General features: G+C 38.1%; 1 protein-coding gene across 1 annotated transcript; it reads left to right on the top strand.

The window, feature by feature from the left end:
* Window positions 1–407: 407 nt before the first annotated feature.
* On the top strand, window positions 408–8308 carry LOC106913949 (zona pellucida-like domain-containing protein 1). Its single transcript, XM_088012039.1, has 10 exons — window positions 408–1465; window positions 2403–2623; window positions 2740–2921; window positions 3613–3685; window positions 5690–5787; window positions 6100–6180; window positions 6396–6567; window positions 6665–6770; window positions 7600–7629; window positions 7741–8308. The coding sequence occupies exons 1-10, from the start codon at window positions 1327–1329 to the stop codon at window positions 7911–7913; spliced, it is 1275 nt and encodes a 424-aa protein (XP_087868165.1). The 5' UTR covers window positions 408–1326; the 3' UTR covers window positions 7914–8308.
* Window positions 8309–15896: the final 7588 nt, after the last annotated feature.

Here is a 15896-nt window from a genome sequence, read left to right as displayed (position 1 = left end):
TTTTAACTGGAACGCTGTCACCTCAGTTCTGACGTCAAACCTAACTGAGCTGTGACTTCCAAGGTAACTGGAACGCAGCATCAGTGCAGAGTGAAACTAGAAGAAAAAGAGACTCCAGACAAGGTCAGAGGTTCATCTTCAAGGACTTTGGTCCTAAACATGCAGATGGAAAAATGCAATGAAATGGTTTAGATCATATTCATGAGCTAAAACAGTACAGTGAACATGCAAACCTAAATCTAATTGGTCATTTGTGGGGAGACTCAAAACTTGCGTTTGACAGATTCCAACCCTACTGAGTTTAGGCTTTAGAATAATAGTTTAGAATAGTTAAAAGAAAAACCCTTAAAGACTTTTCAACAAACTGAAACTTCAACAGACTAACCGAATCATTTCTTTCTCTGAAGATCTGTAGGAAGAGCGAAGGTAAGGCCCGTTTTCCTGGTGGCGATTTAGAAAAAGAAAACGTCTGCCGTGGCTGTATGAACAGCTGAATGCTCCTACTTTAAGTGATGCCTTGCGCATCACAATTACTCACACACAGCTCTGCATCGGACCGTGATCTGACTTTTGTGCTCGTGCGAATGTGAGCCGCCGCAGTAGCCGATGAAAGCCGAATTCCCGGGCGACACCTGCCCCCTGCTGAGGCCCACCATTTGTTTGACCTGACAGATGGAGATCAGACTGAAGAGAGATGAGTGGGAACCCACCGAGCACGCTCAGGTTTCTTGGTGCCGTGAAAAGATTTGTCCCGTCCATTCAGATCCGATGGAGTTTCCCATGTTCCGCGCCGCACCGGCTTTTTGTCGGACTATCTTTCTCATCTCTGCGCTCACAAGAGAGATACAGCGCGAGGCTGACGTTGGGGGTTCAGTTTGGCTTCCTGGGTGCCCACCACAAACCGTGGTGTCCCCCCAGTTAGGAGGTTGCTCTCTCGTCACAAATCCGCAGGAAGACGACGGTTCCGGCCAATTACCTTGGAAAAAGACTGGAGACAGGTAAACAGGTGAGAGGAAAAACACACAAGGTGGGTGGGGTGGAGGAGGGAAGTGGGATGAAATGAGCCAGAAAGAGGGGGTGACCTCAGTTTAAAAGGCGTTGGGTGAAGGGGTCAAAAAGAGGCAGAGAAGAAGGATTAGGGGAGCTGAAGACAGAAGGCTGAACTCCTCTGGTCGAGGTCAGAGTGTGCAGCAGATAAGTGGAGGGAAGCATTGTTTTTGTGTTTTTGCCACCTCTAATTTCGACGTAGGTGCAGTTTTTTGTTTGTTTTTTGTTTTGACATGTAACTGAGGAATGTGGTTGATCCAGTGTTGACCCCCCCTGACGATGACCCCGGGCAAACCTCTGTCAGGCGCCGGAATGGCACAGACCTGCTTCCTCCTCCTGTTAATTGGGAACGCCATCTCGGTTTCCACGCAGTTTAATGGATACAACTGTGATGCCAACTACCACAGCAGGTTCCCTGGTGAGAAAAAACAAAGTCACAACACTTTCTATATTGTTTAAGGTCACATGTTTTTCTATTATTCTGCAATGATGCGACTAAAATCAGCACAAGCCGAATTAAGCTGTGCTCTCCTCGGGTGTAGATTCTTAGTGAAATGTTTAGTATTCCTTCCACTGTGTTTCCAGAGACGTTAGCTTTCTGCAGGGCAAGATTTATCCTCACAATAAAAAAAAAACACCATTAGAGAACAATTACATCTTTGAGGATGAATAAATTTGGAATATTTGCATTCACATCACATTTGTGATGCACAGCCACAAACACAATTAAAGCAAATATATATATTTTAATAGCTGATGGTATTTTTTCCCCAAAGGGTATTTATTTTATTACTTAGAAATATCTTGATGCAGACTGCCAAACTAACTGTGCATGGAAAACCTCTTGAAATATTTTTCCTCAAAATGAAAGTACACTTTAATAATTTTTTTTTTTACAATTATATAATATTTAATTATTTCTCTATTTTTAAATAGTTAAATTTGTTGTTCTATATCTTATCTGGGTGAGGGTTTCATTTTACAGCTCAGTCTAATTTAAATCTATTTTTATTTAACAAAAATGTCAACTGTTTCACAAAAAATAAAATCCCAAATTGACATTTTATTTTGCTTTTTACCGTAAGCAAAAGCCTTGATTTGTATTCTGCTTCACTCTTCTCTTACTTGAAGTACTTCATGAATCCCACCAAAACAAAACAAAACAAAAACCCCCGTCATATTTATATGAAAAAATTATTTAAGCAGCAACTAAGACAGATGTGATTTACTTTGACAAACCACTTACTGCACAACTTTAAAAACAAAATGTTGCTGTTGATCTAAAGTGACTCACTCTGGTTACGAGCTTTATCCCCGTCTGTCTGTCTGTGTCTGTCTGTCCTCCGCCCCTCCAGCCGAGCGGGACATCAGCATTTACTGCGGGGTCCAGACCATCACCCTGAAGATCAATTTCTGTCCCGTGCTCTACTCGGGCTACACAGCAGCAGACCTGGCCCTGAACGGCCAGCACGGAGACGCTCAGTGCCGCGGCTTCGTCAACAACAACACGTTCCCCACCGCTGTCCTGTTCAGCATCAGCCTCAGCACTCTGGAGGCCTGCGGCAACAGCCTGGTGGTGAGGGACGACGGCGGAAAAAAATGCAAAAAAAAACAAAAAACGGCCCTTTTATTCAATCGACAACCGATTTCATTGTTGTGTGAGATGTTGAGATGTTCCCCCTGTTTGTGCAGGTCAGCACAGCTCAAGGGGTCAACGCCTACGGGAACATGTCTCTGGTGCAAATTGGAAATATCTCAGGATACATCGACACCCCTGACCCGCCGACTATTATCAGCTACCTGCCTGGTTTGCAGTACAAGTTCAGCTGCAGCTACCCGTTAGAGTACCTGGTCAATAACTCGCAGCTGGCATCGTAAGTTACTTTCCTTAAAGGGACGGTGTTATGTAAAAGCGACATTTTTGTGTGTTTTATGTCATTGTAATGTTATTCCCTCACCAAAAACACACTTGAGGAATTCTTGAATCTCTGATGGCGACCGTTCGGGTTTGTAAAACGCTTAGGGAAAACCGAGTGCCGCCTTCCACGCTCAGCTCCTTCAAACTAGCCGCAGCAATTAGCAAACACCTGGTGGAGGTGCACATCTCCTGATGAGTTCATTGTTGGAGTTCTCAGTCCAGAACTCCAACAAATGTTTGTAAATGCTTAATAGAGAAATGCTGATGAAGGCAGAGTGTCGGAAAGAGCAGGAGCTTCTTAAAGAGACAGAGGCCGAATTTCAAGGTGTTAAATTTTTGAAGTCAGATTTTTTTTCATGTCATGTTAGATAAATGCAGTATTTTTATAACAACTGAAAGTGACATTATTACTTGATTGTGCTGTAAAATGGCACTATGTAGCTGACAAACATATCACAGTGTCTTTTTAATGTCTATAAGATTGCCTGGCCTTTTTTTTTTTAAACTGAATTTCTGAAGCTTTCATATGTGTTTTTTTTATCTGTTGAGTTTTGAATAATTTCTTTTAAAAGGCTCACATATTCATTCAGATACAAGTAAACAAATCCATCAGTCAATAGTAAATCTTTTTTTTTTTTCCCCAACAGCTCGTCTGCTGCCGTGTCAGTGAAGGACAGCAACGGCACGTTTGTTAGCACGCTCAGTATGATCCTGTACAATGTGAGTACACGGCTTAATTAAATGATCCTCCAGAAAGCATTCATTCAAAGTTTATCAGAAATGTTCAAATGATGTTTTCATTCCTCTGTAATCATTCTAAGAAAAGTAGACATTCAGGCCTCTTTCATGAAATGGATGTTAAATTTTTTTATTCTTTTCAACAATTCTGGTGAAAAATCAAAACAAGGAGGGAGTCACAGTATAAAAAAAAACCTCAGTTAATTTCCACTTTTTCATTGTGAATACTCCACAAAAGGGCAGCAAGGATATTTATTAACTAGAAGCAAAACTGAAAAATTAGCGCTGTGGAATCTCATCATCTATGAGAAAATGCTAGAGTTGTTCAAAATGAGCCTGTTTGTAACCAGATAAACCATGAATATTGTCCCGTTTGTTTCTCTCTATTTAAATATTAAAGCTGGTTCTTAAATTGTCATTGTAAGCCAGTTTAGATAATATTTTGTCGAAAGAAAGAAGCCCACAGCATCACAGATCCTCCACCATTCTTAATAGTGATCATCCTGTGTTTCGTGCAAGACTCGCATGGAATGTTTGTTGCTGAAAAACTCTGTGTTGGTCTCTTCACAAAAACCCACTGTGCCAGTTTAAATTCCCGCTACACATTTACATTTGTGATGGCATGGCAGAAAATACTTGTCGTTGCTGGAGTTTGAGTTTTCATAGTCTTGGGTCCAGTTATTTAAACCTTTATTACTGACTATGTATGGAATAGTTCAGGAAAATATCCAGGCCAACTTTTCAGTTTATCATATAGAAATATAAGACCAGATAGATGCATATCATAGCAAAACGATCCAGTTATACTGATAGCTCTGATTCAATGAGTATCTGCTTTCTTGAAGTTCAATTTCTGACTCATGCATAAAAGATCAACACATCTACTTTCCTTTTGAAGAGAGGCTTAGAAAAATGGGGTTTTGAGGCGCATCATATTCATAGCCAAGTGAACTTGAAAGTGATAGATTACTAATTAAATATTAACTAAACTTTGCTTAACCTTTGAAAATGCAACATAGGAATAATTAGAGGTTCCAATGAGTATTACGCAAGTAATTTTATAGAAATAGAAATAACAATGCCATTGATTATATTGAAAATTCAGCTGCCACTGCAGAATTTTCCAGACTTAAGCAAATGTCAGTGTTTGCAGAGAGGTGGCCAAGTTATGAACAATGTCACTGAATAAAGGTATCAGTCAGGAGAAATCCTCAAAAACCTTGCAATGCATTTTATACGGTCAAAACTGACTCGGAATGGAAACCATTTACAATTTCATCCAAAACTACATGGATCAAAAGAAGAAACCGTCACATTTCTTCTTTCTGAAGAAAGAAATTTCTTCAGAGCATGATACTGCCAGTACCATGTTTCACTGTGGTCATGAAGTTATTTTACTGACGTGCCCTTTCTCAGCCAAACGTACCATTTGCTATTGTTCCCCAGAGTTAAACTGAGCCTTCATCTGATCGTAGGATCTACTCCTACAAGGTTTCGGTAGATTTTAATCAAGCTTGCATGTTTTCTGGGAAAGAAAACATGTCTGTGTTGTAATAATCCCAGGCAGTTTAAAGTTTAAAAAAAAAAAAAAAGACTGCTGTGATTAGTACTTTCTGATGCAATTTCAGTTGTGCTGTCCGCCTGTTGACAGCCTAGTCTTGGTTTTTCATCAGTTTTGGAAAAATGTAGTTGAATATTTTCTCCAGTTATCAATGTCTATTTTCAACTTGGTTTATGTGCTACTCTGCACAACAGTTTCTAATCTACTCTTTATTTAATCTTATTACTTTATTTTAATACTTTATCATCTCCTTGTGAATCATGGCACGTCAGATGAAAGGAAGACAAATGTTAGGAAATTATTTGCCAAAAATTTAACAGGGGTGTGTACACTTTTGAGATACACTACGTATTTAATCAGATTTCAAATATTTGGCACAGTAAAACATTTTATTCGTTTGATGCCACTTTTCCCTTCTCCTGCAGGACTCTACGTACAGTCAGCCCCTGTCGATCCCAATGACGGGGCTCGCTCTGAAAACCAGAGTGTTTGCTGCTGTAAAAGCTACCAACTTAGACAAACGGTACAGAACACGTCATTATTTTTCTCATTTCAGCTTCATACATCTTCATATTTTAAAGAAATACATCTCATTTCGCCCTTTAACATGGCATCTTTACTCCAAGATAATATTTTTGATATTCTTTCCCAGCATCATTTTTTTCTCACTTTTTCCAGATGTAGTAATTTTTTCTGTGCTTAGGCTACTTTCATTAGGCCATTATGCTATTACTGGAAGTGAAGGCGCCAGTCTGCGGCAAAGAAAGCCCAACCAGTGCTTTCCCATGTGCAGTTAGATCTCTATCCCATCTCACAGTGTTGTCCCCCCTTGCAGATGGAATATCTTGATGGACTACTGTTACACCACACCCTCAGGGAATCCTAATGATGAACTCCGCTATGACCTTTTCTTCGGGTAATCTTGCTCCCCCCCCCATTCAAGATGATGACTTGATAACCCACAAAAGAGAGTCATTACCTTTTCATGCTCTCTGCTAGGCTTATCCTCATGAATGCTTCCACCCTGTGACAGCTTAAGCGCACACCCAGACATCCAGTCTGTCATTTTTTTTAGTGCATGCATCTTTAAATATGCGTGTGTGTGTGTGTATGCGCGGTGCATGTATGCAGATGCTCCAAAGACTCACAGACGACCGTTTTCGAGAACGGGAAGAGTCAGATGGGGCGTTTCTCCTTTGAGGTCTTCCGATTCGTGAAGCACAGGCACCAGAAGATGTCCACCGTGTTTCTGCACTGTGTCACCAAGCTTTGCAGAGCAGACGACTGCATCATGCTCATCCCGGTACGAGTGGCAAAAAAAAAAAAAAAAGTCTGTAAGTGTGCGTGAGCATCGTCTGATCTTGGCGAGGACTGAACTGTGACAATATTGTGATTGACAGATTTGTGGGCGACGGCGCAGAAGGGATGGAGAGCAGAGCCTTGATTCCCGGCCAGTGGCATCTGGGAACGCCGTTATCACGGCCGGTCCAATCATCACAAGGAGCGGTATGAACAATAAACTGATCTGTGGAGGAACAGCCTGACTTTTTTTTGTTTGTTCTTTTTACAAGTAGGCCGATAGGCTGATTTCTTTAAGTATTTTGACCCAAACAAACAAAGGCACTTAAGGGGCACCTATTATGTAAAATTCACATTTTGGAGATTTTTCTACTTCCATTTGGGTTTCAATTGCTTCTAAAAATAGCCCAACCACTTAAATTAATATATATATATATATATATATTTGACAATACGTTTTTTTGGTGTTTGGAAAATGTGCCATTTCAAAGACCTCCCGATTCTTGAGTTACAAAGAGTCATTACTTAGCAGCCCCAGCCAAGTCCAGCCTCATTACCTAGCAACCCAAGCTGAACTCCAGCACATTTGGTCAGTTAGTTTTACCACTATATGCAATGTACAACGGCTGCTGGAAAAGACAAGTGTTTTGTTGTTGAAGTACCATCCAGAAACCCACTTGCTGCATTTGTGTTGGTTGTGCAGGAATCTCCACTTCTGCTTTTCAAAGATGCAAAGTGGTATAGTTAATCATCTATTTAAGGCCATTTTCAAGAGCAAGTGTAATTGTTGAGTCAAGTGGACGCATTTGGATTTAAAGTGGGAGACTTTAAAAACAATATATTCTGAAAGGAGGTCAAAATAGGTAGCAGTGAGCAGACTGAAATCTCATCATCTAAAAATGATTTTATGCAAAAAGAGTAATGAACATGTTTAGTATAGCCCATAGTTCTATCCTAACCTGTTCAAGGAAGCATAATAGGTCACCTTTAAAATGATTTGTAGATTTTAATGTTCACCTACATTTCCTTTTTGCAGATGAAACACCTGTCAACAACTCTCAACTTGGTAAAAATATTTTATTGGCTCTGACAATTATTTTTAAATTTAAATAAATCATATATATAGTATTGACGTGTCCTCAAATGATTTTTTTTTCTTAAATTTTCCATCCACCAGCAATTGGCAACTCCTCCCAGCCATTAAACGCTTTGACCATCGCTCTGATCTCGGGTGTGGCCATACTGGGCGGAGTCAGTGTTGGCTTCCTGGTTCTGTTGCTCCGCCTCCTGCAAAAGTCCCGCCTCCCGACAGCTGCAGCCTCAGGTGTTTGGAATCCCAGTTTTAATTGAGTTCGACTGCATTTGTTTTTTGTTAGTTTTTCTAGTCTCTTCAGATCATCCGATTGCTTACTTTGACTCACTCATACCTACGTTTTATATACATATTCCATGTTTTAGGTATTTATTGACTTCAATACCTCATTTTTTTTGGGTTTGTCAGTAGTTGACGACAATCTTAAGTGTTAGGAAAATAGAAAAGAACAACATGGGTAGTTTTTGCAATTTTTTTTGTTATTTTAACTTTCCGGTCATTCAGTGGAAAAATTGTTGCATTTTAGAAAGATAATATGAATATTATGCTGGATACTGTATAAGCCAATGAATGACTATAAAATGGATTCACACTTGATCATCTTCACATTTTGTCATGTTACATCTACAAACGTCGATGTGTTTTGTTGGCATTTAATTTGTTATATGCAACACTTGTCAGTTTTATAATTACATTTTGCATGTAATTGCATTGTATTTTGTACAATCCCAATAACATATTCAGGTTTATGGCTATAACTTGACAAAATATGAAAACGTTGGAGAGATAGGAACACTTTTGCCATATGCCATAATCCAGTCAGTTCATAACTTTTTTTGAATTATCAAGGTTAAAAGTGTATGTGTAAAACAAAGAATGCGTAAATTTTTTGTTCTTCAAAAATAAAAGTTTTATTCAACTTTTTGTATATGCTGGGAGGCATGTCATAAATGAAACAAGTTTTACGTTTTGTACTAAAGACCTGCTTTTAGAGCACCACTGAAAATCTTTGTACCATGGGAATTAATTTATGAGCTACGTATTTGGAGCTCATATGCAGTCAGTATAATTTTCTGAGAACATTGAATTTTTAGCTGTCAAAGATGCTAAATTTAGTGATCTATGTAAAGGGCACGTATCATTTTTACAGTTCTTCTCAGGTGTTCAGAACTCATAGGTAAGTTCAGTTTTATTTCGCTGTCTGACATCTAGAAAAATCATATATAAACTGTTATTACAAGGTTACAAAAAGATGCTGACCGGCGATAATGCTACATCTGAAATGTAGAACTTGGACCTCAATGCATATCACAGCTTCCATCCAGAAAAATACTAGTCAAAGTGTCCAGCTTGAATTTGAGTCCATAAAAGTGAGGATTTATTTAATGATTTATGTGGTGAAGAACATGAGCTCAAAAGAAGCCGTTGCTTGAAGGCCCAACAAACCGGCAGCCTGCCCAGAGATTGAAAAGTAGGGATTTAAAGTCTGCGTGGTGATGAATGATTGCTCGGGACGAAAACTGTCACGTCGGAGGTTTGTTGAGTGCTCAAACGGCAGCAGGACATTGGGAGGTGCATGATGGAGTGTGCGACGACAGGGATAAAGGGAAACTTAAAGGAAAAATCAACACGGGAGCCAGAGCTAAAGCAAGAGTAGAATCCAGCAAAACTGAAAAGTCCCAAAAAACTGAGGAGTGTGATTACCAACGCCGCTTCTCACTCAAAGTCTCATTCCAGCCAGTTAAAGTCTGGCTCAGTTCTGGCCAAGGTGTGTGCGTCTCTGTTGCAGTCTGTTCCTAACTGCTGTGGTTGTGAATATGGACAATGGAAAGATCTTTTGTGATTTACTTTTGTTTTATTTTTAGCCGTTTCCTGGCTCTCAAATATGATGATGGCCTTTCAACATCGCGGCCGTTTCAGCTCGTAAGTTTCTCGGGGCGATTAACTGCTCGCGAAGATTAGGAATCACACCCACTCTTTAACAGACAATTTACAATGTGATTTATTAAAAGATGAAGCGGGTGTAATAATGGAATTATTAAATGTTGCAGCGGGAGAATCATTATTTGCTGCAGATAGCTCTCCAGGAAAGTTTAGAGAGGAAAAATATTCCTTAGCTTTAAAGATAACCAAATCTGCTTAATCTGAATCATGTCATGCCTTAAAGTTTACTCTTAAAAGGTAATTCTTCTTATATTTGAACACAACTTTGTTCAAAATTGTGTTGCATTTTTACCGTTTTAGGGTTTCACAACTTTCTCAGATGACTGAAACCATGCAACCTCAGAGCATGATGGTGCCACTACCATGATGGCAGCATCATGGTGTCCTTTCAATGATGCGCTTTGTTTTCTGAGCCAAACATATTGCTCATGATTTTGTTTTCATCAGACTACTACAACGTCCCCCAACAGGCTCCTTTCAATTTATCCTGTCACTGTTTCCCTGGAGAGAAAATAATGAGAAAGTTGATTATTTTTTTTTACATTCTGAGCACACTATAATCTTGCCATCAGCGACAGCCATTTAAAGCACGAAACATTGCTAGCTTGATTAATTAAACATCCTTATTATACAACAATTTGATTATGTGTGAGCAGCCCTGAGTGCCCTGACTTTTCCACTGACGGTGAATAAGAGTTTAATTCAGAACTTGTTACACATTTTGATGACAGCTCATCATAAATTCCCATTTTTGACAGAAAAGGCTCAAGGAACAAAAGGATGACAGAAATTACACACAAGCTGTGACGCTGTAAGAAAAGACTATTAACAGTTTCAGTGTTTTTGGTCAGTTTTAACTCAGACTACATGATTGTAGCATTGCAATCCTTCTGGTATATCGGTTTTTGGCAAACTCTCACAATGATGCAACATAACCAATCATAATTAAGGCCCACAGATCACAGTTTGGAATAAAAACAGATCAAACACTGCCAAAGAAGAGCTTTTCCCTTCCTGTTTTTGTGTTAAAGTCTCTGGTAATCCTCCAAAGATCTGCAGTCACAGGAAGATCAAAGTTGGTGTGTGAAAGCATCAAAAATCTCAGCCTTTCATGTTTCATGCTGACCTCAGAAATGTTTTTAAGAGGACAGGAGGAGATATATATATATAAACTCTTCTGTTAGCAGCCGATATAGGTAAGGTGTAAAACATGTTCGCCAGTACACTGCAGCAAGTAAAAAAAAAATAAATAAGATAAAAAGTTGCCTTAAAGGATTCTCGAACAGCAAAAGTTCAAAGCTTCATCCTGTAGCATGATCAGCCATGTGCATTTATCAGGAGTGGACAACTCTGGTCCTGCAGGTCTCCTTCCTACATATTTAGACATTTGCTTGTCTGAACACACTGTACCTAAAGGAAAAGTTCATTATCAGGTTCTGAAAACACTGGTGAGATGCATCAACCATCTGAATCAGATGTGTTGGATCTGGGACATGTTTACGACATAAAGGACATCAACGGTAGAAAAATAATAATTCATCACGGAAGACAGAGGGGCATAAATACTTAAAATGCCAGTTTACGAAAACAGATTGATGGAAAATCAGCCGTGACTCAGTGGTTTAGTTCGACTGACAGCAAAGGAGAAGCAGAGGTAAAACAAACCAAATGCTACATCTGTTTGAGGAAAATATCAAACCCAATACTGCTTTAGCCATGCTGTGGCTATCTCCACATCTGCACAGGAGAAAATAGCAGCAAAAATATGTAGCAGATAAAAAATAAACAAAAAAAAAACTATTTAAAACTATTTAGGTATTTCTTAGGTAAAGGCAACATAACCATCTGTTTTGCATGTTGCTAAACAATATATCTTCTACATGTGTGACAAATAAGGCAAAAATTTCACATGAAGTGAAATCAAATATGCCGTGCTGCAAGTCTTCATAAATGCCACGTGACACTTTTTTACGCATGGGAAAATAGTGTTTGCCTGCTTCTTTCACGAAGAAACCATGGAACTGGTGTTGCTAGGCAACACCAAAAGACGATATAATACAGAATATAATCTCTATATTCTGTATTATATATAATCAGAATATACAGTGTACAGTGTTTAAGTGTGAAACATGTAGGGAAGTCTTCCATATGTGAAAGCTAGCACTCAAATCTGAAGAAATTCCCTATTTAAATGACAAAGAAGCACAAAAGGCAGAGTTTATAATATCCACATCAAATGCCCATTTAGAAATGTATAGTTCTGAAGACGCACACACTGACCGAATAGTGAAAATTTTAGGGCACAGTAAAAATTTTGACATCCAATTTAAATCAATAAATTTGTGTGGACCAAACCTATACGTTTCCTACATGAAACGCATTGTAATGAATTTCACTTAATCATTTTCAAAATCAGCTAACATGTTAAAACTCATGTTTGGTTCATTGCCATGACTGTGTGTTACCTGCTTTAGAATCTTTTGATTTATCATTCCAGACATTCACCCTGTGTAAAGGGTGAATGTCTGGAATGATAACCAAATCTGCTTAAGAAGCTAAAATCTTAAGCAGCTTTGGCATAAATCTTAAGCTTTGACATAAAACATACTTTGTTTTATGTCAAAGTAACATAAAAACAATTCAAACATCAATTTTAAAAAATCTTGAGATCTTTTTTAAATTTTAAATCTCAACCAGAAAAGCCTACAAGTCAAATCAGGTTTATCTGTACAGTGCGTTTCATCAATAAGGCAACATAAAAACACAAAAGTGACATTTCCAACCAAATATAACAGTTTCCTATAGATTTGAGGTCATGTACTTTATCAAAAAGTTTACAACTTCTTTTCTAATCAAAGAACGAGCCAACAAGAGCCTTTTAAATGTCATGATTTCGTGAGGGCTCCAGTCTGTTTGGGGAAAAAACAAAACAAAAACCTTGTTATCAAAAACCTATTAGATAACTGAATCAATCGTACATTTTTCTTTCTATTTTGCCGTATTGATTCCCTCCTCTGATGACCTATCTAAATGTCTGTTGGCGGCTGCTGCGTCTCACGTGTCACTCCGCGAGGTTCGCTTTTTTCTTGTGTGCCGCTCGGCTCTGCTGAAGTCGGCGCTCCTCATTACTCTAATCCGTCCTTTCAGCAGCCATTCTGCCGCGTATTCAGCATCTACAATGTCCACAGATAACCAAAAATGGGACGAATGAATTCTATCATCCCCCCTCTCGGCTTTCTATCGGCGATAATTGATTAAACCCTCCTCGTGAAAAACAGAAGCAAGGCTGAGCTTTGGCTTTTTAACGCTGAGCCCAAAGTTCAGGTGGACCTCGAGGCAAAAGGAAGGTTTTTTTATTTTATTTTTTAAAAAAGATTTGTTCTACATAAATTATTAGGGACAAAATAGCAGAAAGACCTCGTGTGACGCTTTTAATGAGACTCCATACTTTCAGTAGATGGACAGAAACTCCCCTCTTTCGAACTCTTCAGATGTTTGCCTTCCCAGGTGGCTCATCTGACAGGATCGGGTTTCTAATATGCGTACACCGTTTCCTCTCTCAGCTAATAATGTTTTAATTGACGCTTTAAGGAATTAAAAACTAACTAAGATCTGAATGTTCTCAGACACAGTTACAGCCTAAATCTTTTTTTTTTGTCCTACTTTCACTTCAAAACTAAGCAAATCACGAGGTTCGATTGTGACGCTGTCAGGCTTTTATTTTCACGATAATAACTTGTCACAAAACTGGGAGCATCAAAAGCCTCCTCACAAAAGCTCCTTTATTCTAGTTTTTTTTTCCCCCCGAATTAAGACTCATTCAGGTCGCACCAAACCAACAAGAATCACGGCAGACTTCATTCCTCCGAGTGAGCTGCTTCATTTTAAACAGAAACTGCCACATTTTCTACTTTTTTTTAGGCTCAACATTTGTAGGAAACAATAAAGTGATACCAAATAATTCACATAAAGACTATTTAAAGAATTACGGTTCAAACCAGACATTTCACTACACAGTATTAAAACAAGAACCTTTTTTTTTTTTTCTAAATGTCAGATATTAAATCAGGCTAAACATTTACCGTTTCAGTTTCAAAAGACTATACATTTTGTTAGCCTTTGGTAGAAAAGCTTTTAACTGCATGACTTTGGTAAAAATGCTAGAATGGCCTTCCACTAACATTTCACAATACTTTACTGAAAGTTTGGCTCATTCCAGCAGAGATAACTGCTCCAGTTGATTGGGTGACTTTTTCAATTTGTCCATTTTGACCAGTTTGCACCCAAAGTATAACTTCTTGGCTAATGTTTTGCCTCAACGGCAAGATGACGTCTATTTCATGAATTCAGGACTCCCTGCTTCACCTCCCGCTTTTTTTCCTCCAAACGCAGCAACAGTCGTCATGGCCACAAATGACTCCTTCTTTGTCTCAGTGTTTGGAAACGTTAATTTTTAAAGTTAGTTTTGAAGTAGAGCTGCAAAATATTTCGTTTTCTATCATCTTTGCAATATCAATGTGTGCAATATTGCAGCCCCAAAATAGAACGTGCAATATTTAATATGGCACAACATTGTAAGAGCAAATACATTCACATTTACTTGGATGATTGCTCTATTTGGCCCAACAATGACCGCCGGAGACAGGCACCGTTCAAGGTTAATGAAGACTCGATGATACAAACAATGGATGGGTGAATGAATCATTTTATTTGTCGTCAGTGGGACAGTTTCACAGTTCCACTGTGTTAAGCTCAGTAGTAAGACATTGTAAAAATGTCTCCACGTCTTCATTTTGACAATGAAGATTGTCAAAATAATGGTCATGAAAACAGGGTTTCATAACCGATATCTTTATCATCAATGGTATCAAATTAGGTTTCTTAATATCATGCCTAATATTTCCCTCATTTCCTGATTGCTTGTTGTTGCTTTTAATCTTTATTCCTGTACATGCAGCATTGTTGAGTGCTTTATGAATACCGTTTATTATTAATATTAATCCAGTTTTGGAGGAAAGTCTTCTTCCTTTCTGAGTGGCTTTTCAGTCTGTCATCGTTTTAATAGATAAGCAAATACCCTTACCAGTTTCAAAAGATTCGTTTTTTTTTTTGTTGAGAAGGTTTTTTTAATCAAAAGAACCTTCTCCTTTCTAAATGGTATGATGGCAGGAAATTATTTGTTATTCACCAGGAAAATCCCATTGAGATTTAAATATATAAGAGGAACCTGGCCAAAAACTGGCACCACAGTGTTTATGTGCGTAAATTATTCATTCGCTTAAACAGATGAGTATTGTATGTGATTATACCAGACACATTATATATATATATATATATATATATATATATATATATATATATATATATATATATATATATATATATGTGAGTCTTTTTTGCTTTTCTTTTAAGACTGACAGAAGGCGCTGCAGTGAAAGCTTTAAAATAATCAATGTTTCATTCAAATAAACCCTTTTTCTGTGTCCTGCTAAGTATGTTTTCACCCAGTTTTGAGTCGGTGACGTGTGGAGTAACAGGAGCCATGTTCTGGTTATTACAGAGTTAACAGGCGGCTGAGATGCCCCAGAAAACCAATAAAATGCAGAGATAAGAAGGAGAGTTGCACTAAAAAAATAATAGTAATCAAAATTTCAGCTATATTAAAAGAAAAAAAATAAATAAATCAAAGCTGTGGGATGGGTGTCTGAAAGAAAGAAGTAAAATCATTATTGGTTGAAAGCAGCGATGTGGAAACTGGAGATGGAATAATTTTGAAAGCACAAAAGTGGCTGAAACGTCAAAGAACTTGGAATACAGGAGAGGGGACAAAGCATGCAAGAACATTTTGCTCTTACTTCATTTTGACTGCATGTGGAGTAAAAACGGTTTGTTCCTCGTCTGAGAAATCACAGTCAATCATGAAGTACTGCCTGGAGTTAAGCACATGGCGGTTATGAACAAGAGTTCACAAATCAACTTAACACAACCGCATATTAAAAAGAGAGAGAGAAAAAATAGGACCCATCGTCAGTTTTGTGAAATAATCTTAGGAGTATTTTCTTGTTTTGCAAAAGTCTGATTAAATATTGAATTCTCTTACAAAATTAACAGAACGTACAATAAAAAGAAACTTGCCTTTTCACATCATCTTATCTTTGAATTCAAACAACCTTTTCTTTGATTAAGATTTTTATTTAAAAACCAGGTACATTTAGATGTTTTTGTAAAATGTTTTAATCTGATTGTCTTAAATAAGGTTATGAGAGTTTTGCAGTAAATGACGCTACTTTACATAA

The sequence above is a fragment of the Poecilia mexicana genome, unplaced genomic scaffold (genome assembly GCF_051168715.1).
Source record: "Poecilia mexicana isolate PSO_F unplaced genomic scaffold, ASM5116871v1 scaffold_13, whole genome shotgun sequence".
Lineage (NCBI taxonomy): Eukaryota > Metazoa > Chordata > Actinopteri > Cyprinodontiformes > Poeciliidae > Poecilia > Poecilia mexicana.
The sequence above is the reverse complement of the archived record's forward strand: the minus strand, read 5'-3'. Positions and strand labels throughout refer to the sequence as shown.

Bases quoted from the DNA above. Each gene is read 5' to 3' on its own strand.
- LOC106913949 (XM_088012039.1), top strand. From the start codon at position 1,327: ATGACCCCGGGCAAACCTCTGTCAGGCGCCGGAATGGCACAGACCTGC. The intron at 6,568-6,664 runs GTACGAGTGGCA...TGTGATTGACAG, and splicing joins ACTGCATCATGCTCATCCCG to ATTTGTGGGCGACGGCGCAG. The intron at 7,630-7,740 runs GTAAAAATATTT...TCCATCCACCAG, and splicing joins TGTCAACAACTCTCAACTTG to CAATTGGCAACTCCTCCCAG.